Source organism: Piliocolobus tephrosceles, chromosome 11 (genome assembly GCF_002776525.5).
Source record: "Piliocolobus tephrosceles isolate RC106 chromosome 11, ASM277652v3, whole genome shotgun sequence".
NCBI lineage: Eukaryota > Metazoa > Chordata > Mammalia > Primates > Cercopithecidae > Piliocolobus > Piliocolobus tephrosceles.
Window position 1 is genome coordinate 3563576 of NC_045444.1, and position 20385 is coordinate 3583960.

At 39.5% G+C, this 20385-nt stretch overlaps 1 protein-coding gene across 6 annotated transcripts in view; it reads right to left on the reverse strand.

The window, feature by feature from the left end:
• The window catches only part of CLASP1 (cytoplasmic linker associated protein 1), a 298327-nt gene that overhangs the window by 139610 nt on the left and 138332 nt on the right, over positions 1-20385 (reverse strand). For all 6 annotated transcript variants that reach the window (XM_031936404.1, XM_026456078.1, XM_023185195.2 and 3 more), the window contains exon 8: positions 19679-19746. In XM_031936404.1, the coding sequence (XP_031792264.1) occupies positions 19679-19746 (68 nt within the window). The remainder of the gene's footprint in view (positions 1-19678; positions 19747-20385) is intronic.

Here is a 20385-nt window from a genome sequence, read left to right on the forward strand (position 1 = left end):
TGTGGATGTTGAGGAATGGTGGGTATTTCTATGGAGAACTGAGTTCCTGTGGATGTTTCAGTGTGAGGGTCATTCCAGGAAATGATACTGTGGGCTCAGCTCAGGTGCTCAGAGAGTTTTGTGTCGGGGACTAGCTATTCCAGCAGGAAGGACAGTTTATTCCCATCTTCCCTAATTCACCCCCCAGGGAGCTCTTTGGTACTCTGGATATTAAAGTACCAGTCTCTTTGTACTCCCTTCCTTTGCTTTTTGTCTCTAAGGGTATACATATATACACATACATACAAGAACTTGGGTTTATTTTGTCCAATCAATATTAATATGTCTGTTTTTTTGGTGCAATGTTCATTCAAATCTGAATAATTCCAGTCCTACAATTTGAAAAGTTAGTCATATTTTAGTTGATGATTTTCAATGATTTTAATAAGACCTTTGGATAACTATAGCATACATACACTTAAAACAACAGCTATCTACAGTTCTCATTGCTGTATTTACATAATTATAAAGAGTTAACATAAACCAAAAATAACTTGTCTCAAAATTTCAAAGTAGTGAGCTTTCTAAAATTTTTTAATTACATTTGGATATTATTACAAACCTAAATGTAAATGGCACTCAGCTTCCCTGGTATCATTTGTCTAGAGAATTGTCCAGATATTCTGACGCATGGCCGGGTATACAGGCCACACAACTGCAGGCTAAAAACAGGAAGAAAGCAAAGCTTAGGAGGAATCAACATCATGAGAGGTTTCAACAAGTATATTTTAGGAGGAGGAAGTGCAGATAAGTGCAATTATTCTATGTAAGGTACAGGATATCCTTAAAGAGATTTTTGTAAATTATAGCTATATTACTGAAAGTACTTATTTGATAACTGTCCCCCCACTTTGATCATATGCTTATTTTCTAGCCCAAACAGGTCAAGTGAGTGTGCCACACACCACATCTCCATCATCTCGGCCCACCACTGAGGCCTGCTCACCACTACCTTCAGCTTCCATCTGTATTCCCCAGCTCCCAAGCCAACCGCCCACATAATAATCACATTGCCCAATTTATGCCAAAGACAACCACTGTGTGAGAAATTTCACACCCAATTTATAAGCACCAACATCCCATGCTCCCTTTTGTCCTGCATGCCAAAAAGTCAGCCTTGCTGAGCACAAACACCACCATGCAGGGAACTTCTGAGCACGAACAGAGTGGGGCCAGGGTCTTGGGCCCCATCATGGGCCTTCCATCCAGCTCACAAATATGCTGTGACTATGGAGGCCAGGATTGTCTTCCAGCTGACTATGGACCTCTTGATAGCAGTGGGAGGAAACAAGGGAAGGACACAAGACAACATGGTGGGGAAGAGGTGGGAGAAAAGGGGAAAAGAAAGGAACAAATGGAGAATGGAAGAGGAGAACAGATTCTCTTTCTTAAGCTCTGAGTTCATGAGTAAAGCATTAATTTACTTCAAGAAATAACAGCCAAGATAATGTATACGAGGAGGAGCAGGTTAGTTGCCATCTGACTTGGATAACTATCTCCCTCTTTTGCTTATTCACTGAGGATGAGGATCTACTACATTTCAGGCACTTCACTAGTTCCTGGGAATATGGTATGAAAAAAACATTCATGCTAACTGCCCAAAGGGACTTTCCACTATAAAGGGGTACAACATTTGTAAAGACAAATCTGTGAAAAAGGCAAAGAAGGAAAAGAACAGTGTTCTGTAACAAAGTGAGGGGAAAGGCAGAGGGTGGTGAGAGACATTTTGGACATGGTGGTTCAGAGAAGGCCAAATCACACTATGCTGCAGGCCTTTTACCAAAGACATAACCTCATCTACGTGGGACAGGATTACTCAGGCATCTCTGTCATGGACACGGAATTTAAGAGTAGGAGGCAGAGAAAGGTAGAAGGAAGGTTCCAATTTGCCTTGAACAATGAAGCAAAAGAATGCCTTTGACTAAGCAGCAGGGCAAGGCTCATTGTTTTGACAGGGAGAGAAGTCCTACAAAAAGTGTATTCTTTCTCTTTGGAAAGGGTTCACTTACCCTGTGGGTCTAGCCTCACAGCCACCAGCATATGCACAAAGGTTATCAGAGCCTGGCCTAACTGCAGATAACTGAATATAGTAAGCCAAGCTCAAACACCATTTTCATTTCTGTACAAAGAAATCCAAGTACACTAAAGACTCCAAAAATTGTTTTAAGATAGAAAAGGGGACCTTCCAATTGTGTGTGTTTTTTTCCTTCAAATTTTGTATTTTAAAGACCCATGAGCTGGGTATGGTGGCTCACATCTGTAATCTCAGCACTTTGGGAGGTCAAGACAGGTGGATCACTTGAGGTCAGGAGTTTGAGACCTGCCTGGCCAACACGGTAAAACCCCATCCCTGCTTTAAAAAAACACAAAAATTAGGGCATGGTAGCGGGCACCTGTAATCCCAGCATGGGCCACCACACCCAGCTCACATACCCTTTGTGTATGCCCAGGATGTTTGTAAATGCCCACCCTGTGCCTGGCACTCGGTTGGCTGCTGGTAATTCAGAGGTGAACACAGTAGTTCCCATCTTTACTCCGCAAAGCCGATCATAAGCCAGCGTAAGGAACCTTAGGAAAGCCAATTCCTAGAGGCCACAGAAGTCCAGGCAAGGCATTTCTGAGGAAGCCTCTGCACCAAGACCTGAAAACTAGGCAGGCCTGAGGACAGTGAAGTGCATTCTAGGTGAAAATCATGTGTGCGAGCTTCCTGGGGCAAGAAAGGGACAAGGCAGGAATGGCAAAGGCACGAAGGCATTAATGAACGAGAATGGATGACTATAATTACAATAATAATGACAACCACAAACTTCTTCCTGGTAATAGGTTAGAGAATAGTAGGACAGTGAAATCATCATTTATCCCTCAAAAAGGAACCGAAAAGGTACAATGCAGGCCTTAAGTGGACATATTCTAACTTACATTTTTACTATTTCATGGAAAAGGGGAAAGTTTTAAGCAACACGAAGGGATGTGAATAAAGTTGGCATACTGAGGACTGAAAACTGAGACTTCCAGAAGTCAACAACTACAATTTCAACACCTTAATCTCTGAGTGTCACATTACGTAAGAGTCACCATATATCCTTTCATTGATTAAATGTTCATTTCTCCTTTTGATCACAGTACTTATTTTACCTTCCAACTTGCCCTGAAAGTTATAAATGTCAGAACCCAAATCCCACAGGTATCAGATCTACACCCTGCGCTCTTTTGGAAATGTCATTTTAATTAACACTGTACCAATCCTGACCCAATTCTTTTTGACAATCACTACATGGGCACAAAAGTAAATCAGGTGGAAAAACTTAGAGCCAAATTTGGAAAAGGTTTCCTACCAGAATGTTCTCTCATACTTTAAAGTAATTACACTAAGAGCTACTTGCCATTTGTGCAAATAATAATAATTCTTCAAATCACCCACCTCTGCTTTAACGATCTCATTCTCCAGAACCCTGTTTAGCTAGAGAGGCAAATACCATACTGCTACATACGAAGACAAAGATAAATAAGATGACAATTTAACATAAATATCCACGTTCTGATAATACTCCTCTAATAGCAATCTCAACTCTACTCCAAGATACAAACCCATTTGAATCAAACTCATGTACAAACAAAATTCTATGTCCAAGTATCCAGAACTATAATCACCTATAATCATCTGACCCTCAAAACCTGCTCTCCCTCCAGGTTCCCCACTTCAGTTGGTCCTACCATCATTTGTCCAGGCCAAAATAGGAATTGCTCTTAACTCTTCCCCTCCTATCTCCTATCAGGTCTTTCCCCACCCACTGCCCTAAATAAGCACTGGGTGTGGTCAGTGCTGCTTCCAACCACCTCTCACTTCCATTTCCTCTCCAGTCCCACTGAGGCCGACCTAATTTGGGTCTTCCTCATCAATCAGGTAATCTGTATTACCAAATAGTATCCTTACTGGTGTCCATGTCTTTAATCTTTGTATGTTTTGTTTTTTTAATGACATGTTTTAAAGACATGAAACAGTGAAAAAGATTTTCTTAAAGCACATAACCCAACATGCAGACCAACTGTTACCTTTAACTGCTGTCCCTAGTGTATTCAGCATTCCTTAGTTTTTCCCGAACGTCCTTTTTCTGCTCCAGGATCCCATTCAGGACACCACATTACATTTAGTCATCCTGCCTTGCTAGGTTCCTCTAGGTTGTGACAGTTTCTCAGACTTTGTTTTCAATGACCTTGACATGGTTAGGGAGTTTATAGAATATCCTTCATTTTGGGTTGGTCTGAGGCTTCTGCCATGTTTCCACAGAGCTTATGGGGCTTTGGGAGGAAGACCACAGAGGTCAAATGCCATTCTCATCACATCCTATCAAGAACACCCACCACACTGACAGAGTAGCAAGTTATGCTCCCCTCCTTTAGAGTGGGATATTTGCATAAATGATTTGGAATAATTCTGCACAAGAGGTTCGTCTCTTCATCTCCATTTACACACTTTTCAGTCATTTTATTTACATTAGTATGGATCATTAACATTTATTTTATACTTTGGGTCAAAACCCAACGCTACTTTACTGTGTTGCTTCAAGTGTTCTAGCTTTGGCTATTGGAAGCACTTTCAGTTGACTCCTGTGTCTCTCAGCGATACCCATACTGTTGTTTTGTTTTGCTTTTTCTTTAATTTTTTTCAACCACTTCCCTACTTTCTGGCCCTGCGAGATACACTGGCTCACCTTGCTCCAGCCCTAAACTCAGCCATTTCCCCAAGGAGCCCTGGTGGTATTAGTGACCAAGATTTGCGTACTGAATGGCAGTTTCTTTTTACAAGATCTTAGGATACATTTGATTCTGCATCTTGTTTTCTTAGTTTTCCCTATCTACACAAAAAGATCAATTGTATTATTTTAAACCTCAGTTCAACCTTCACACCTCCTGTTAGGAGATCACCTGGAGCTGCCACAGTGGATGTGTCCCTATATCAATAGGATAAGATTGATGTGCCAGGCCCAAGGCCCCCACTGGCTCCTTAGCATAGGGACTATCATCCTCAATTTGCACATGAGAAAATAAAGGTGGACAGCCATGCTGCCAGTCCCAGGTCACATACTGCCCGCACTGTGGTGGCACTCATACCCTGTCTGAGGGATTCCAGAGCACTTGGCCTGACAAGATGGCTTTCTGGAAGAAAGACTTAGGTCTAAGATGGCAAAAACTAGGGCTCTCCCCTGTCCTGCAACTAACCCAATTGTAGAAAACCCAAAACCTTTGGTATCTGTGTTTAAAAGCCGCCCTTCCTACTCCCCGTGGGGCTGCTGTGATGTTCATAAAACACAAAATGCGGGAAAGAGTTCTGAAAACACTAAAGTACCCTACACACCTTGGAACACCCACTGCTATTATATTTTGCAGATTTTTAATGGTCATGAATTAATATATGATTCAAATATGCCACTTCCATAAGAAACAGTATTTTAATCCTTGTTTCCTATCATGATTGCAGTTACTGAGGGTAAAAGTTACCAAAGCATCTAAGCCTGAATTCCAGGTGACAGTGACTAAGGAGGCAGGCAATTTGAAAAAATATATTAAGTGAAAGAACAGTCTTCATTTTAAACTCAGATTCAGGAGGCTATCTCCATGGATTTTAACATGAAAAAGTTGGCTCCCATATTATGTTGACCTGTTGCTAAATACAAATGAAAATATCACAACTTAAGACAAATGCCACTTATAAGTGACACACTTTCAAATCCTCAAAGGAAAGGCTCTGAGAGAGGTTACTTCAGAACATGAATTATTTAACTCTCCTGCCCAGGTATTGATTTCCTGCAGCAGTTTAACCTGAAAATAGCATACGATACTTAGGTATGAAATAAAAATATTATCACTGTATACTTTAAATCATCAATTAAAAAATACAAATATACTTTAAATTCTTGATTTAAAAATATGAGCAGAAATGTAGCATCTTCCAGTACTTTCAGCCCAACTTAACCAAATTTAAGAAAATAGCTGTAGAAACCTTTAATAATCTGCTACAAAATAAACTCTGAGCAAAAGTCCTGGATGGGTGCCCAATTCCCCACAGCAGGAGACAAATAAACACTTGTTACTGTATGCAATTTTACTCTGTGCAATACCTGTTTCAGTAGAAGAGTCTGGAAATACCCTTTGGAGACAACAAATTAAGAGCCTGCCAGCAAAACCATCCCCTAGGAAAGCAAGACAGTGATACAGGTTGTTCCCATCACATCAACTGCACCCTACACCTTTGAATGCAAACCCTGTTTACACAGAATCTTTAAAATCACTTCGATATTGGCCAAACCTGGTGAAAAAGCTATGTGGAAAGACTGACAGCTAATCACTAAGATTTTTTGTGAACAACACTTCTTTTGTAGTTTTCCTGTACATTTCTGCATTTTAAAAATGCAAATCTTTTCAAGGGGAAAAAAATAAACAATGACTTAAGAGAGAAGCAGGATCCTTGCACTGCTATCATTTATGCTTTTCCTCTATACGCTACTGGGAAAACTTAGAAATTTCTAGCCAGTAGATTCTTTTCAAGACCGCTTAGCTTTATTAACAAATACCCTGCAATTGCAAATAGATTTATGTTCATAACCCTCATACTGTGAACAGAGGAAAGCAGAGAAAAATGAAAAGCCCATGAAATAAACAGAAGATAAAAACACAGCTAGCCTCAGCCTACTGTGCCTGCTTCCTCTGTCCTAGTCTTAGAAGGTTAACATTGATGTTTATTACCCTGTAGGCTTCACAATTTTTCCCTGCTTAAATACCAACAAAATTCTTAACAGTCTTTCCCATGTTTCATCCACGATTTTTAGTTATCAAAGGAATTATAAAAATATTCAAGCATTTCCTAGCCAAGCAGCAATAATTATAAACACTTTTCAGAATATATTAGAACAGCCTACCTTTACCAGTAGTCATGATTGTCAGTAATCCTGGTACCAAATAAAAACACTGCTCTGAAAGCTATACCTACTCACAGCAACTTAAGCATCAGCAAACTCTCCACCCACACTTGTTCAGTGTGATCCGGCGGCACCAATGACAACTGCCACCCTATTCGAAAATAAAAGCCTAGACTAACTGATTTTTTAAAAAAGGGTTGGGGGGTGGGGGCTGGGGGGGGGGGTGTGTGAGCCTTCTCCATCCAACTCTACTCATGTAAGAGAGTCTTCTTTAAAAATGGCATTAAAAATTTTTTAATCAGTTCTTCCCCCTCAAGAAACAGAAGAATATTCCTAACACAAATCTTAAATAGAAAAGTATCAAAAAGCAACCTTATTTCCACATCGAAAATAAAATAAGCTATCCGCTGCAGCTTACGTGACTTATGCTGCCATCAGAAGCAGTCTCTTCCAGGCTATTTTAGGTGGGCTTCTTAGCACAGCGCAACACATATGCCAGCCTTGTAACACACACATTATCCTTGTATTCGTGACTATGGAAACACTTTCCTAAGATACTGAACCACTATCCCAAACCTTGTAATATGCATAGTCTAATAAACAAGCACAGGGAGAGAGTGTGAACCTAGTGTTGGCACCTGATCCACTTATTCACAATCATTGCTTTTAAAGGATAAGCATGGATAATAATGGCTTGGCTTCTTAATAAACAAAAGACAACTGATTTCCCTTTAAATGAATGCTTTGTCCTAGCTACACTAGGCAATAATTCTGATCTTATCTAACACAATCTGTCAATGGTCTGTTTTCAGACTTGCACAGGTACTTCTCATTTCCAACAAAGTAGAAGTGATACCTGTAATATTTTTCAAGTTAGAGTTTTTTAAGTGTAAAACCATAAGGCAGAATGCATTTGGTAACAAAATGATACCCTGTACATTCACGTATAAGAGTCAACAATGTTATGACTACTTGTTACCTACTTTATAGTTTTATTAGCAAATATTGGGTCTTTTACTTTAGCTACAAATTTATTATAGAATTATCATGGATTTAACCAAAATGATAGTTTGTATCTTTCCTCATAAACATGTTCATTTTGCTCAAGAAACTCAAAAGCTTGTGTATTTTTTAACCAAATTAATGTTCATGGGCCTCGCTTCAATCAAATCCAATTAAAGATCATTAAGTGGTTGCAGATAAAGGACACTCAGTAGTCCATAATTACTGGCTCTTTCATTCTGAAAATCCAATTCTCCCATGAGCATAAGCACATCTGCATGATTTAAAAACTTACAAATAATTTGCTTTTTGAAACTCATGGAAAGAAAAACTGTAATTTTTGCTTCAAGGGGCTTGCTAATTACACAGAGATGAAAAAAAGAAGAAACATCTATATAGCAACATATTTTTAACTCTCATATTCTCAGCATTCAAAGCCGAAAGGCCTTCGGGTAACCTAGCAACAAGGAGGAATCACACAAAGATGAAGTATTCTATTACAGACAGGAAGCCCATTTCAAATCGCTACTCGGCTGCTTTTTCATTGCTGTTTTAGTCACAATTTGATTACGTTTTCAAAAATTAAGTCCACGGGTTTCATATAAATATTAAGCATCAGAGAACAACATAATTTTGAACATGTCAAGATATACAAACCCTGGATAAAACCCTATTATTTCTTAGGAGTATCACCATTAAATATGGTTCTTCCAACTTAGCTAAAATCCAGAACTTTTATTTCTTACTCAAAAGGACACTGTTGCTCACAAGTAACAAAAGAAAAAAAACAAATTGGACTTCATCAAAATTTAAAAATTTCATACACCAAAAGATACTTAAAAGTGAAAAGAGGCCTGGCGTGGTGGCTCACGCCTGTGATCCCAGTACTTTGGGAGGCCGAGGCAGGCAGATCACAAGGTCAGGAGATCAAGACCACCCTGGCTAACATGGTGAAACCCCGTCTCTACAAAAATACAAAAAAAAAAATTAGCCGGGCGTGGTGGCAGGCGCCTGTAGTCCCAGCTACTTGGGAGGCTGAGGCAGGAGAATGGCATAAACCCAGAAGACAGAGCTTGCAGTGAGCTGAGATGCACCACTGCACTCCAGCCTGGGCAACAGAGCAAGACTCCGTCCCAAAAAAAATCTGAAAAGATTGGCTCACACCTTTAATCCCAGCACTTTGGGAGGCCGAGGCGGGCAGATCACGAGGTCAGATCAACACAATCCTGGATAATATGGTGAAACCCCATCTCTACTAAAAATACAAAAAATTAGCCGGGCGTGGTGGTGGGCACCTGTAGTCTCAGCTACTTGGGAGGCTGAGGCAGGGGAATGGCAAGAACCTGGGAGGCGGAGCTCGCAGTGAGCCGAGATCGCTCCAGTGCATTCTGGGCGACAGAGCAAGACTCCCTCTCCAAAAAAAAAAAGTGAAAAGACCAGCCACAGAATGAAAAAAAAAATTTTTTTACAAATCATATCTGCAAATCATATATAGTTCAACAACAAAAAGACAAACAATTCGATTTTTAAGTGGGCAAAGGACTTGAATAGATGTTTTCCAAGGAAGATCTACAAATGGCCAGGAAGCACAGGAAATACGTTCAAATATATTAGTCATTAGGGAAATGCAAATCAAAACCACAATGAGATACCACTTCATATTTACTAGGGTGACTATAATAAAAAAAATTAAAACAACAACAACAACAACAAAAAAAAAACAAGCATTGCCAGAAAGTGGAGAATTGGGTAATGGCTAGAGAGAATATAAAATGGTGCAGCCACTGTGGAAAACAGTTTAGTGATTCCTCAGTTAAACATAGAATGACCATATAATACAGCAATTCGACTCCTGGATATACACTCAAAAGAACTGAAAACAGGTGTTTAAAAGCTTGTATACAAATGTTCAAAGCAGCACTATTCACAATAGACAAAGGTAGAAACAATCCAAATGTCCATCAATAGATGCACAGTTGCAGCTATCTGTGAATATACTAAAAATTACTGAATTATACACTTGAAATGAATGCTGTCACGGTATGTAAATTATATTTCAACAAAGCAATTTTAAAAGAGCATTACTATCCATACTACTCAAAGCAATCTACAGATCCAACATAATCCCTATCAAATGCCAATGACATTCTTTACAGAAATAAAAAAAGTAATCCCAAAATTTACATGGAACCACAAAGGACTCAGAATAGCCAAGGCCATCCTTCCTAAGCAAAAAGAACAAACTGGAAGAATCACATTATCTGACTTCAAATTATACTACTACCATTGCTGTTTTTGTGGCAGCATGGTACTGGAATAAAAAGACACACAGACCAATGGAACAGAATAGAGATCCCAGAAATAAAATCCACACATCTACAGTGAACTCATTTTTGCAACAGTGCCAAGAACATACACTGGGGAAAGGACAGTCTCTTCAATAAATGGTGCTGGAAAAACTGAATATCCATATGCAGAAGAATAAAACTAGACCCCCATTTCTCCCCACAAAAATCAAATAGAAATGAATTAAAGACTTAAACCTAAGACCTCAAACTATAAAACTACTAAAAGAAAACATGGGGGAAACTCTCTAGGACATTGGTCTGAGCAAAGATTTTGTCAGTAACACCCCACAAGTATGGGCAACCAAAGCAAACAATCAACAAAGTGTAAGACAACCCACAGAATGCAAGAAAATATTCGCAAACCACCCACCTGACAAGGGATTAATAACCAGAATATATGAGGAGCTCCAACAACTCAATAGAAAAAAAAACAAATAATCCAATTTAAAAATAAGCAAAAGATCTGAATAGACATTTTTCGAAAGGAGACACACAAATGGCAAACAGGCATATTAAAAAAGTGCTCAACATCACTGATCATCAGAGAAATGCAAATCAAAACTACAATGAGGTATCATCTCATCCCAGTTAAAATGGTTTTAATCCAAAGACAGGCAATAACAAGTTTTGGCAAGGATGTGGAGAAAAGGGAACTCTTGTACACAGTTGGTAGAAATGTTAAATTAGTGCAGCCACTACAGAAAACAGTACAGAGGTTCCTCAAAAAACTAAAACTGAAACTACAATATGATCCAGCAATCCCACCGCTATGTATATACCCAAAAGAAAGGAATCAGTATATTGATGAGATATCTGCACTCCCGTGTTTATTGCAGCACTGTTCACAATAGCCAAGATTTTAAAGCAACCTAAGTGTCCATCAATAGGAGAAGGAATAAAGAAAATGCGATGCCTACACACAACGCAGTACTATTCAGCCATAAAAAGAATGAGATCCTGTAATTTGCAACAACATGGATGGAATTGGAGGAAATTATGTTAAGAGAAGCTAGGCATAGAAAGACAAATTTCACATGTTCTCACTCATTTGTAGGAGCTAAACATTAACACAACTGAACTCATGGAGACAGCGAGAAGAACAACGGTTACCAGCAGAGGCTGGGAAGGGAGTGGGGATGGTTAAAGGGTACAAAACCATAGTCAGACAGAATAAGATCTAGTATTTGATAGCACAACAGGGTGACTACAGTCAACATTTATTGTACATTTTAAAATAACTAAATGAGTGTAACACAAGAAATGATAATTGCTTGGGTTGATGGATACCCTACTTACCTTGATGTGGCGGTTATACAAAATACCTCATGCAACCCATAAATATATACACCTGCTATATGTCCATAAAAATTTAAAATCTTGGGTCAGGCACGTTGGCTCACGCCTGTAATCCCAGCACTTTGGGAGGCCAAGGCAGGCGGATCACCTGAGGTCAGGAGATCGAGACCATCCTGGCTAACACGGTGAAACCCTGTCTCTACTAAAAATACAAAAAATTAGCCGGGCATGGTGGTGGGTGCCTGTAGTCCCAGCTACTCGGGAGGCTGAGGCAGAAGAATCCCTTGAACCTGGGAGGCGGAGGTAGCAATGAGCCGAGACTGCACCATTGCACTCCAGCCTGGGCGACAGAGCAAGACTCCATCTCAAAAAATAAAATAAAATAAAATAAAAAATAAAAATCTTTAAACAGTATTGTCACTTTAAAGAATACAATGGCTGGGCGCAGTGGCTCACGCCTGTAATACCAGCACTTTGGGAGGTCAAGGAGGGTGGATCACCTGAGGTCAAGATTTCAAGACCAGCTGACCAACATGGTGAAACCCTGTCTCTACTAAAAATACAAAAATACAAAAATTTGCTGGACATGGTGGTGAGCGCCTATAATACCAGCTACTCGGGAGGCTAAGGCAGGAGACACACCCGAACCCGGGAGGTGGAGGTTGCAGTGAGCCAAGATCGCACCACTGCACTCCAGCCTGGGCAACAAGAGCAAAACTCCGTCTCAAAAAATAATAATAACAATTTTTAAAGTAAATAAATGTTAAATTTTAAACATGTACTCCAAAATAATCTGAAAGTCTACAAGTATGACAGTTATTCTCAAATATTATTTTCATTTAAAAAATGAATATACCCCTAAAATCGAGCAACTGGAGGAGAACCTATTATTCTGAGCACCAACCATGTCCCAGTCACTGTGCCTAGAATTTTACACACAATCTCACTGATTCTCCACAAAATCTCTGGAAGGTCTTCACTCCATTTTACAGATGAGCAAATGTGCTTCACAAGAGTTAAGTCACTTGCCCAAAGTCCCACAGCTAAAGCGTTGCAGAGCAGGGCACAGATGCCTTTCCTAAGGAGGAAGGATAGTCACACATTTCCAAAGCAATCCCCTTTGGCTTGCTCCCTGACACTGTCTACACTTCTCCACACGGAGGCATGGGGGCACCCACACTCGAAAATTAACAGCTAAAACTACTGTTTGGCATACACAGTCACCATTTATTAAACAGATACTTGTTGCCAAGTCCTTATGCTGAGTATAGGCTGCTAAATTTTCACAAATGGGCGTTAGAAGGACATAGATCATTTAACAGACACCCTTTTGAGTCAGCCTAGGAAGCCCCTCTGTGGACATGCAGCGCTAACCAACCAAGGCAGCTATCGAGTGATCAGAACCTCTGCCCAAGAGGTCGTTTAGGAGCCTGGAAATGAGCCCCACATTGTCATTCATTCTCTCCTGTGTTTTGCTCAGTTCTCTCTCAGCTCCAGCTCATATGCAACACTCCAGAACCCAGTGGGTATATAAGAATCCACGGGAAAAAGCAGAGAAAAAGAATCTAGTCATCTCAGATACTAAGTGTTCGTACACGCACTCAAGATTTACTAAGAGACAAAGAAGAAAAGCTGGTTCCTGTGAAACAAACCAATCGCAGAGAACACTGGGACTAAGAGGACAGCCTGCGAGGTATCCGAGTCTTAGAATGAGCAAACACAGACACACAGTCCCCTGTATGCAGAAGGGTTACAGTCCAGTGCCGAGATAGGTATTAGTCAAATAATCGCCAAATGGAAACCTGCAAAAATGATGCCTACCAAGCAGTGGGGTAGGGGGTGACTGCCCACATTTAACAGACGGATCTGACACCATTTGGGAGGACAACAGATGAACGGAATTAAGAAAAATGTGTATATATACACAATGGTATATAATTCAGCCATAAAAAGAATGAAATCCTGTTATTTGTAGCAACATGGATGGAACTAGAAGCCATTATATTACATAAAATAAGCCAAGCACAGAAAGACAAATATCACATGTTCTCACTCATATGTGGGAGCGAAAAGGGTGTATCTGACGAAGGTAGAGATTGGACTGGTGGTTACCAAAGGCCAGGAAGGGGAGGGGGAAGAGTGAAGAGAAAAAAAAATATATAAATGTATTTATTACCACTGAACACTTAAAAATGGTAAAGATAGTTAATTATATATGTAGATTTTACATCAATAAAAACGCAATATTTGAGTTAAACTCCATACGAATCAGCGGTAATATTTATGAAAAGCGAGGGAGAGGGAGGTATCAAAAAATGACACCCAATCTTTAACATACCAGGATGAATAATGGAGCAATCACGCTTATAAGGAGTACAGAAAACATTTAGTGTGGAGCAATATTTACTGTTTTGTCTTTTGTCTTTCAGCCAGAAGTAGAATATAAATTTGGTTTTAGATATATGTTTCAAATACAAGAGGAAATGTCAGACAGGCAGCTGTTTCACATACAGTTCCAATCCTGTACCAAGATCTGTATAGGAGACAAACATTTATGAAAAAATGTGATATAGCTAATAAATAAAATTACAGCTATGGATATCTGTAACCAGGGAAAACGCACTGCCTGAGAAAGGAAAAGGCCTAGAATCAAGCTTTAAGAATATAATGACTAATTAGTAGATATTAGATAAAGGAAGCCAAGAAGGTGCAGCCCAAAAAGCAGGAAGAAACCAGGAGGAGGTCAGACCCCGCTTTTCTTTCTTCTTTTTTTTTTTTTTAGATGGAGTCTTGCTCTGTCGCCCAGGCTGGAGTGCAGTGGCACAATCTCTGCTCACTGCCAACTCTGCCTCCCGGGTTCAAGCGATTCTCCTGCCCCAGCCTCCCGAGTAGCTGGGACTACACGCGCCCACCACCACGCCTGGCTAATTTTTTGTATTTTTAGTAGAGACGGAGTTTTATCATGTTAGCCAGGATGGTCTCAATCTCCTGACCTCATGATCCCCCGCCCTTGGCCTCCCAAAGTGCTGTGATTACAGGTGCACACCACCACGCCCAGCTAATTTTTTGTATTTTAGCAGAGACGGGGTTTCACCATGTTGCCCAGGCTGGTCTGGAACTCCTAAGCTCAGGCAATCTGTCCGTCTCGGCCTCCCAAAGTGCTAGGATTACAGGCATGAACCACCATGCCTGGCCTCTTTTCTGTGGTAAAAATAGGTAATAGTTTCTTCTTTTTTTTCTTTTTTCTGAGACAGAGTTTCACGACCAGGCTGGAGTGCAGTGGCACGATCTCAGCTCACTGAAACCTCTGCTTCCCAAGTTTAAGCAGTCCTCCCACCTCAGGGCTGCCCCATGCCCTGCCATCCTCCCACCTCAGGGCCCCTCCTGCCACCCCCACAGCTGGGACTACAGGGGTGCACCACCACACCTGACGAATTTTTGTATTTTTGTAGAGATGGAGTTTCACCATATTAGCCAGTCTGGTCTCAAACTCCTGACCTCAGATAATCTGCCCGTCTCGGCCTCACAAAGTGCTGAGATCACAGGTGTGAGCCACCGCACCTGGCCAAAAATAGGCAATAGTTTCTTAGGTATAACAAAAGAAAAAAGAAACAGATAAATTGGACTTCATCAAAATTTAACACTTTATATTTCACGTGACACTATCAAGAAAGTGAAAAGAAAACCCACAGAACGGGAAAAAATATTTGCAAATAAATCACATCTGGTAAGAGTCTGGTATGTAGCACATCTAAAGACCTCTTATAACTCAACAATAAATAGGCAATTAACCCCTTTAGAAAATGGGCAAAAGATTTATTTGAATAGACATTTCTCCAACCAAGGTATATAAAGGGTTAATAAGCCCAAGAAAAAGATGTTCAGTACCATTACTCATCAAGGTAAAGCAAATCAACACCACAACGAGATACCACTTTACACCCACTATGGTGACAACAGTGAAAAAGACAATAACAACTACTGGCGAGGACATGGAGAAACCGGAACCTCTCATAGGCGGCTGGTAAGAACATAAAACAGTGCCGCAAAACGGGAAAACTGTGTGTTTACTGTGTTGGAGCAGTTACTCAAAAAGTTAAACGTACAACCCAGCCATTCTACTGCAAAGTATACAGCCAAAAGAAATGAAAATACATATCCACATGAAATCTTTTACATCAGTGTTCAAAGAACCATTCTTCACAACAGCCAAAAAGTGGAACAACCCCAAATGTCCATCAACAGACGGATCAAGAAAATGTAATCTAATCACACACTGGAATCTTGCTCAGCCATAAAAAGGAACGAACTTCTGATACATGCTACATTATGGATGAACTTTGAAAACATCATGCTAAGTGAAAGACACCAGACACAAAAGCCAAATATTACATGATTCCAATTATACAAAATGTCCTGAATAGGCAACATAAAGACAGAAAATAGGATGCCAGAAACTGGGGAAAGAGGGGAATAAGGAGTGAGTGCTAATGGGAATGGGATGTGAGGGTGAAGCATTTTAGATTTAAATAGTGGTAACAGTTGCACACTTTGTGAATATTCAAAAAAAAAAAAACACTAAAGCACACACTTTAAAAAGTGAAACACCAATAGGTAAATTATATATAATCTCAATTTTTAATTTTTAAAGGAACGGCAACTAGAAGGAGAAAGTATCTCAATTTTTAAAATATACTGATAACTTCACAAAAAATCTAACACCTATTTCTGACAAAAACTCAGATAACGGCATTTAACTTTCTATCTTTAACTTTCATGTGCCCACCTGGGTCTCTCCCAAGCACACCTTCCTTTCTTGCCTGTTCTGAGCCTTTTTAAATAAACTTCTATTCCTGTTCTGGAAAAAAAAAAAAAAAAGATAAACAGAAGTAAATAGAAAACTACCTCATTTTGATAAAGAACATCTACAAAAATCCTACAGCTAATACCATACTTAGCACCTAAGATAGGAACCAGACAAGGATGTCCTGTCTCACCACTCTTATTTTACATAGTACTGGAAGTTCTAGCCAGTGCAATAAGGCAAGAAAAAGAAATTAAAAGCATACGTATCTGAAAGAGATAAAACTGTTGCTATTTGCAGATCACAAGACTGTATATGTAGAAAACTCCACAGAGGCTACAAAAACTCCTACAACTAATAAGTTCAAAAAGGTTGTAATATAAGCCATATAAGGTAAGAAATGGAGAAAGCAGAGGATGGATGGATCTAGAGAAAGCTGAACAGTCAAAGGTTTGAAGTTCAAAAGAGATCAAAGAATTACACTGGGAGTTGTGTTTAAAAAAAAAATGAAGGAGGAGGAGGTGGGGGGAGAGAGAGAGAGAGAGGGAGAGGGAGACAGAAAGAGAGAGAGAGAGAGAAGAGAAGAAAAGAGGAAACATGTAAAGGAGGGAGGGAAGGAAGGGAAAAGAAAAGAGAAAAAGGAGGAGGAGGAGAAAAGGAGGGAGAGAGGGAGGGAGAGAGAGAGAGAGAATTAGATAAAAGAGGGAGACAGGTTTTATTCCATCACTACTGCAGTTTCTCTAAGCCATCTAAATGTGCAATGAAGGAAATCAGGTGGTTTGTTTTTTGACAGCAACTGAACATTTTACTGGTCTCTCAAAGTTACTGTAAAGAGGTGAAAATCATTTAGGTTAGAAATTCTAAAATTTTACACATATGGCTATATATTAGTTTCCTTAAACATTTTGGCTCTAACAATTAAAACAGTAATACTACATATATAAAGCAAAAAGCTGAAATTATCGACCTCCAAGAAATTTTGTTAAGGCTTCCTTACCATTTGCTATTTTTAACACAGATGTTTAAAATAACTGTTTCCATTCTCAACCCTACACCTATGTGTGTGCACGTGCACATACACACACACACACACACAAAGGGAATTTGGGGGCAATATTTATACCTAACCACGTAGAAAATGCTGCTTGTGATACATCCAATGTCACACTGTTTTGGCATTCCTGAGAGTGAAATCGTATCTGTCACATCACTGGATCCCATGGAGTGTATGTATACTCGCTTAGGCAAGATCCCCAATGTGGATGCAGTCTTTCTCCCCAACGCCAGCACTATAATGAGATTCTGTTTCACAGCCGTAATACTGGCTTATGAAGCACAAACTCACTTTCCTGCCATTGCTTTTACTTACTTGCCCAGCATGTTCTGTCCCAGTGCCAACAATTTTTAAACTGAGAAACCACACAAATACACCCACACAAAAGTAAAAGCATGTGTCCATCAACTAACTGCCTGTGAAGACCTGCCTGTGGACACCAAGCAACCCTACTTATCATGAGTGCACCACTCAGATGCCATTGGCTCTACCAATGATATATTTTTTAAAGTACATATCAAAGTACGTACACTAAAGTACAAGGTAGAGAAAATTACACCATAGTTATATACAAATTATACATACAGTTATAGGAAAATGAACTAATATAGCAAAAATGATTTTTGATGGTAATAGCTGAATTATGATATTCGTTTTCTATTATTTTTTACAATCTACGAAAAAGAAATAAGGAGGATTAATGGAAGCATTTTTAGATCACTTTAAGCATTTTATATAGGAAACATGCTGTTCAAAGAAAAATTCCTTTGGAATAATGATAGGTACACAGCAGAGCGCGAGTCAAAAGACTTGCATTCTGTTACCTGCTCTGCTCTTACATACCAACTTACTTTGAGGAAAAGCACTCAGACTTTTCTTTACAATCTCAAGATATTCAAAATGTGAAGGCTTGTACTAGGAAGACAGGAGCAGTGATGAGGAGAATTACTGGGATTCAGGGTGCAGTTTTAAAAGTAAATCCAACATGAATAATGAATTCGGTATTGGTTGTAATCTAATATACCTAAAAATTCTAAAATAGCCTAGCTATGATACAATGAGGTATCCAGAGTTAGAAAAGTTTTTCTCAGCAATTAACTTTTTGATATTTTTTCCTCCATATAGGACTAATTCATTCCTGTCTTTTCTTCTCCTTCTGGACTCACAAGAATTACCCACTAGTTCTCAAATATCATCACAAAGTATAGGGAAAGGAATACAGGAACTGGAAACAACAGGTTACGATTCACATCAAAATCACTACTTTATTTATTCAACAATTCTTACTGCACACCTATCACAAGCCAGGGACTCTTCAAGGCACTGAACTTATGCTCATTGAGAAAAAAATAAAGAACAATAAAGGGAATAAAGTAAAGGTCCTGCTCTCAGGAGTAAACACATACTTTTCTAGTGATACACGCTAAGAAGAACACTCCAACAGGGTGAGGGCACAGAGCGTGCTACTCCGGTGGCCTTCAGTAATGCAGTGATACTGTATGAAGTGAGATCTTCATGGCATGAGGGAGGAGGGAGGAGGCCACAATGATACCCACAGGGCAAATACTTCAGGCAGAAAGAATTATAAGCACAGAGGTCCTGAAGCAGGAGATGCTCAAAATGTTCAAAATTAGCAAGGAGGTCAACGTGGCTAGAGCAAAGAGAACTTTCACAAAGAACAATTCAAATGACATCAGAATGGTGATGGGTGCCGGATCACTCAAGGCCCAGTGAGCCATGGTGAGTTGCTGAATTGCAGCCTGGGTGTGATGGGAAGCCTCTGGAGGATTAGGAAGAGGATTCACATCACCTGACTTGTATTCTGAAAGGATTATACTATGGTTGCTATAAGAAAAACAGACTTTAGGCATGGGGAAACAGTAGAAGAAAAGATACTGTTTAGGAGGGAAACACAAGAGCCCGGGTAAAATACCATGACAGCTTGCGCTGGGAAGACAGTAGCAGTGATGATGAGAGTTCCTGGGATTCAGGATGCAATTTTAAAAGTAAAGCCAACAGGATTAAATTCAGTACAGGTTATGAAAGTCAGTGATGATTCACTCCACTGTTTCTGGCCTGGAAAACTGGGTGAATGGAGGTTAAGTTTTAAGAGTTAGAAACTCTTACTAAATTACCTAATTCAGCTGTTCACATATAACATAAATGATATGAATGTAAAACTGAAAAAGCAAAAGCAGAGAATGCTTTTTCTACTCACCATTTGCAGATTGTATCATGTTTCCAGATTTCTGGACTTCATCAAATTTTGTAAAAATTACATTCAACCTGTATGAAATCAAAAATGTAAACAAACTATTAACCATCACTGCTCGTAGCCAATTACATTAAAATGCTAATGTGAAGTTGATCCCCACCGCCCCCCAAAAATCAATGATACAGACCCACCTAATAACGAAACACAGTGACTAAATTAATAACATTAACAATAGCCAACAATAACTGAGCACTTACTATGGGTAAAGAATGGGCCTAGAAGTCTAACTGAAAGAGCTCATTTAATGTCCTTAAGGTGACATACGTGTGGGGTAGAGATTCTAGCCCTGAGAGTAGTCATCCAGAGCCCCTGCTCTCAGACATTACTGACTACACAAAATGTATATATTATGAGAAGTGTGTGTTTCTCCTATTTCTCTCTTAGCGCAAACTATCAATTACTTAGCATGGAGCTTTTCAAAATGCACTAATAGTACATTACAAAGGCTTGTGCTTCCTGCTGTGATTCATGCTTAATCCAAAAATGCTATAAATAATTTCTCTAGAAACAAATGTGACTGGATAATCTTCAGCTTAAAAAAAAATCTGTATTACATTTATTTTCTATTAATGGATCATTTCACCTTGGCATTTAAATTAAAGCAAAATTCCTTAACCAGTCTAAATACTCCATCCTAGTGACACCAAAAA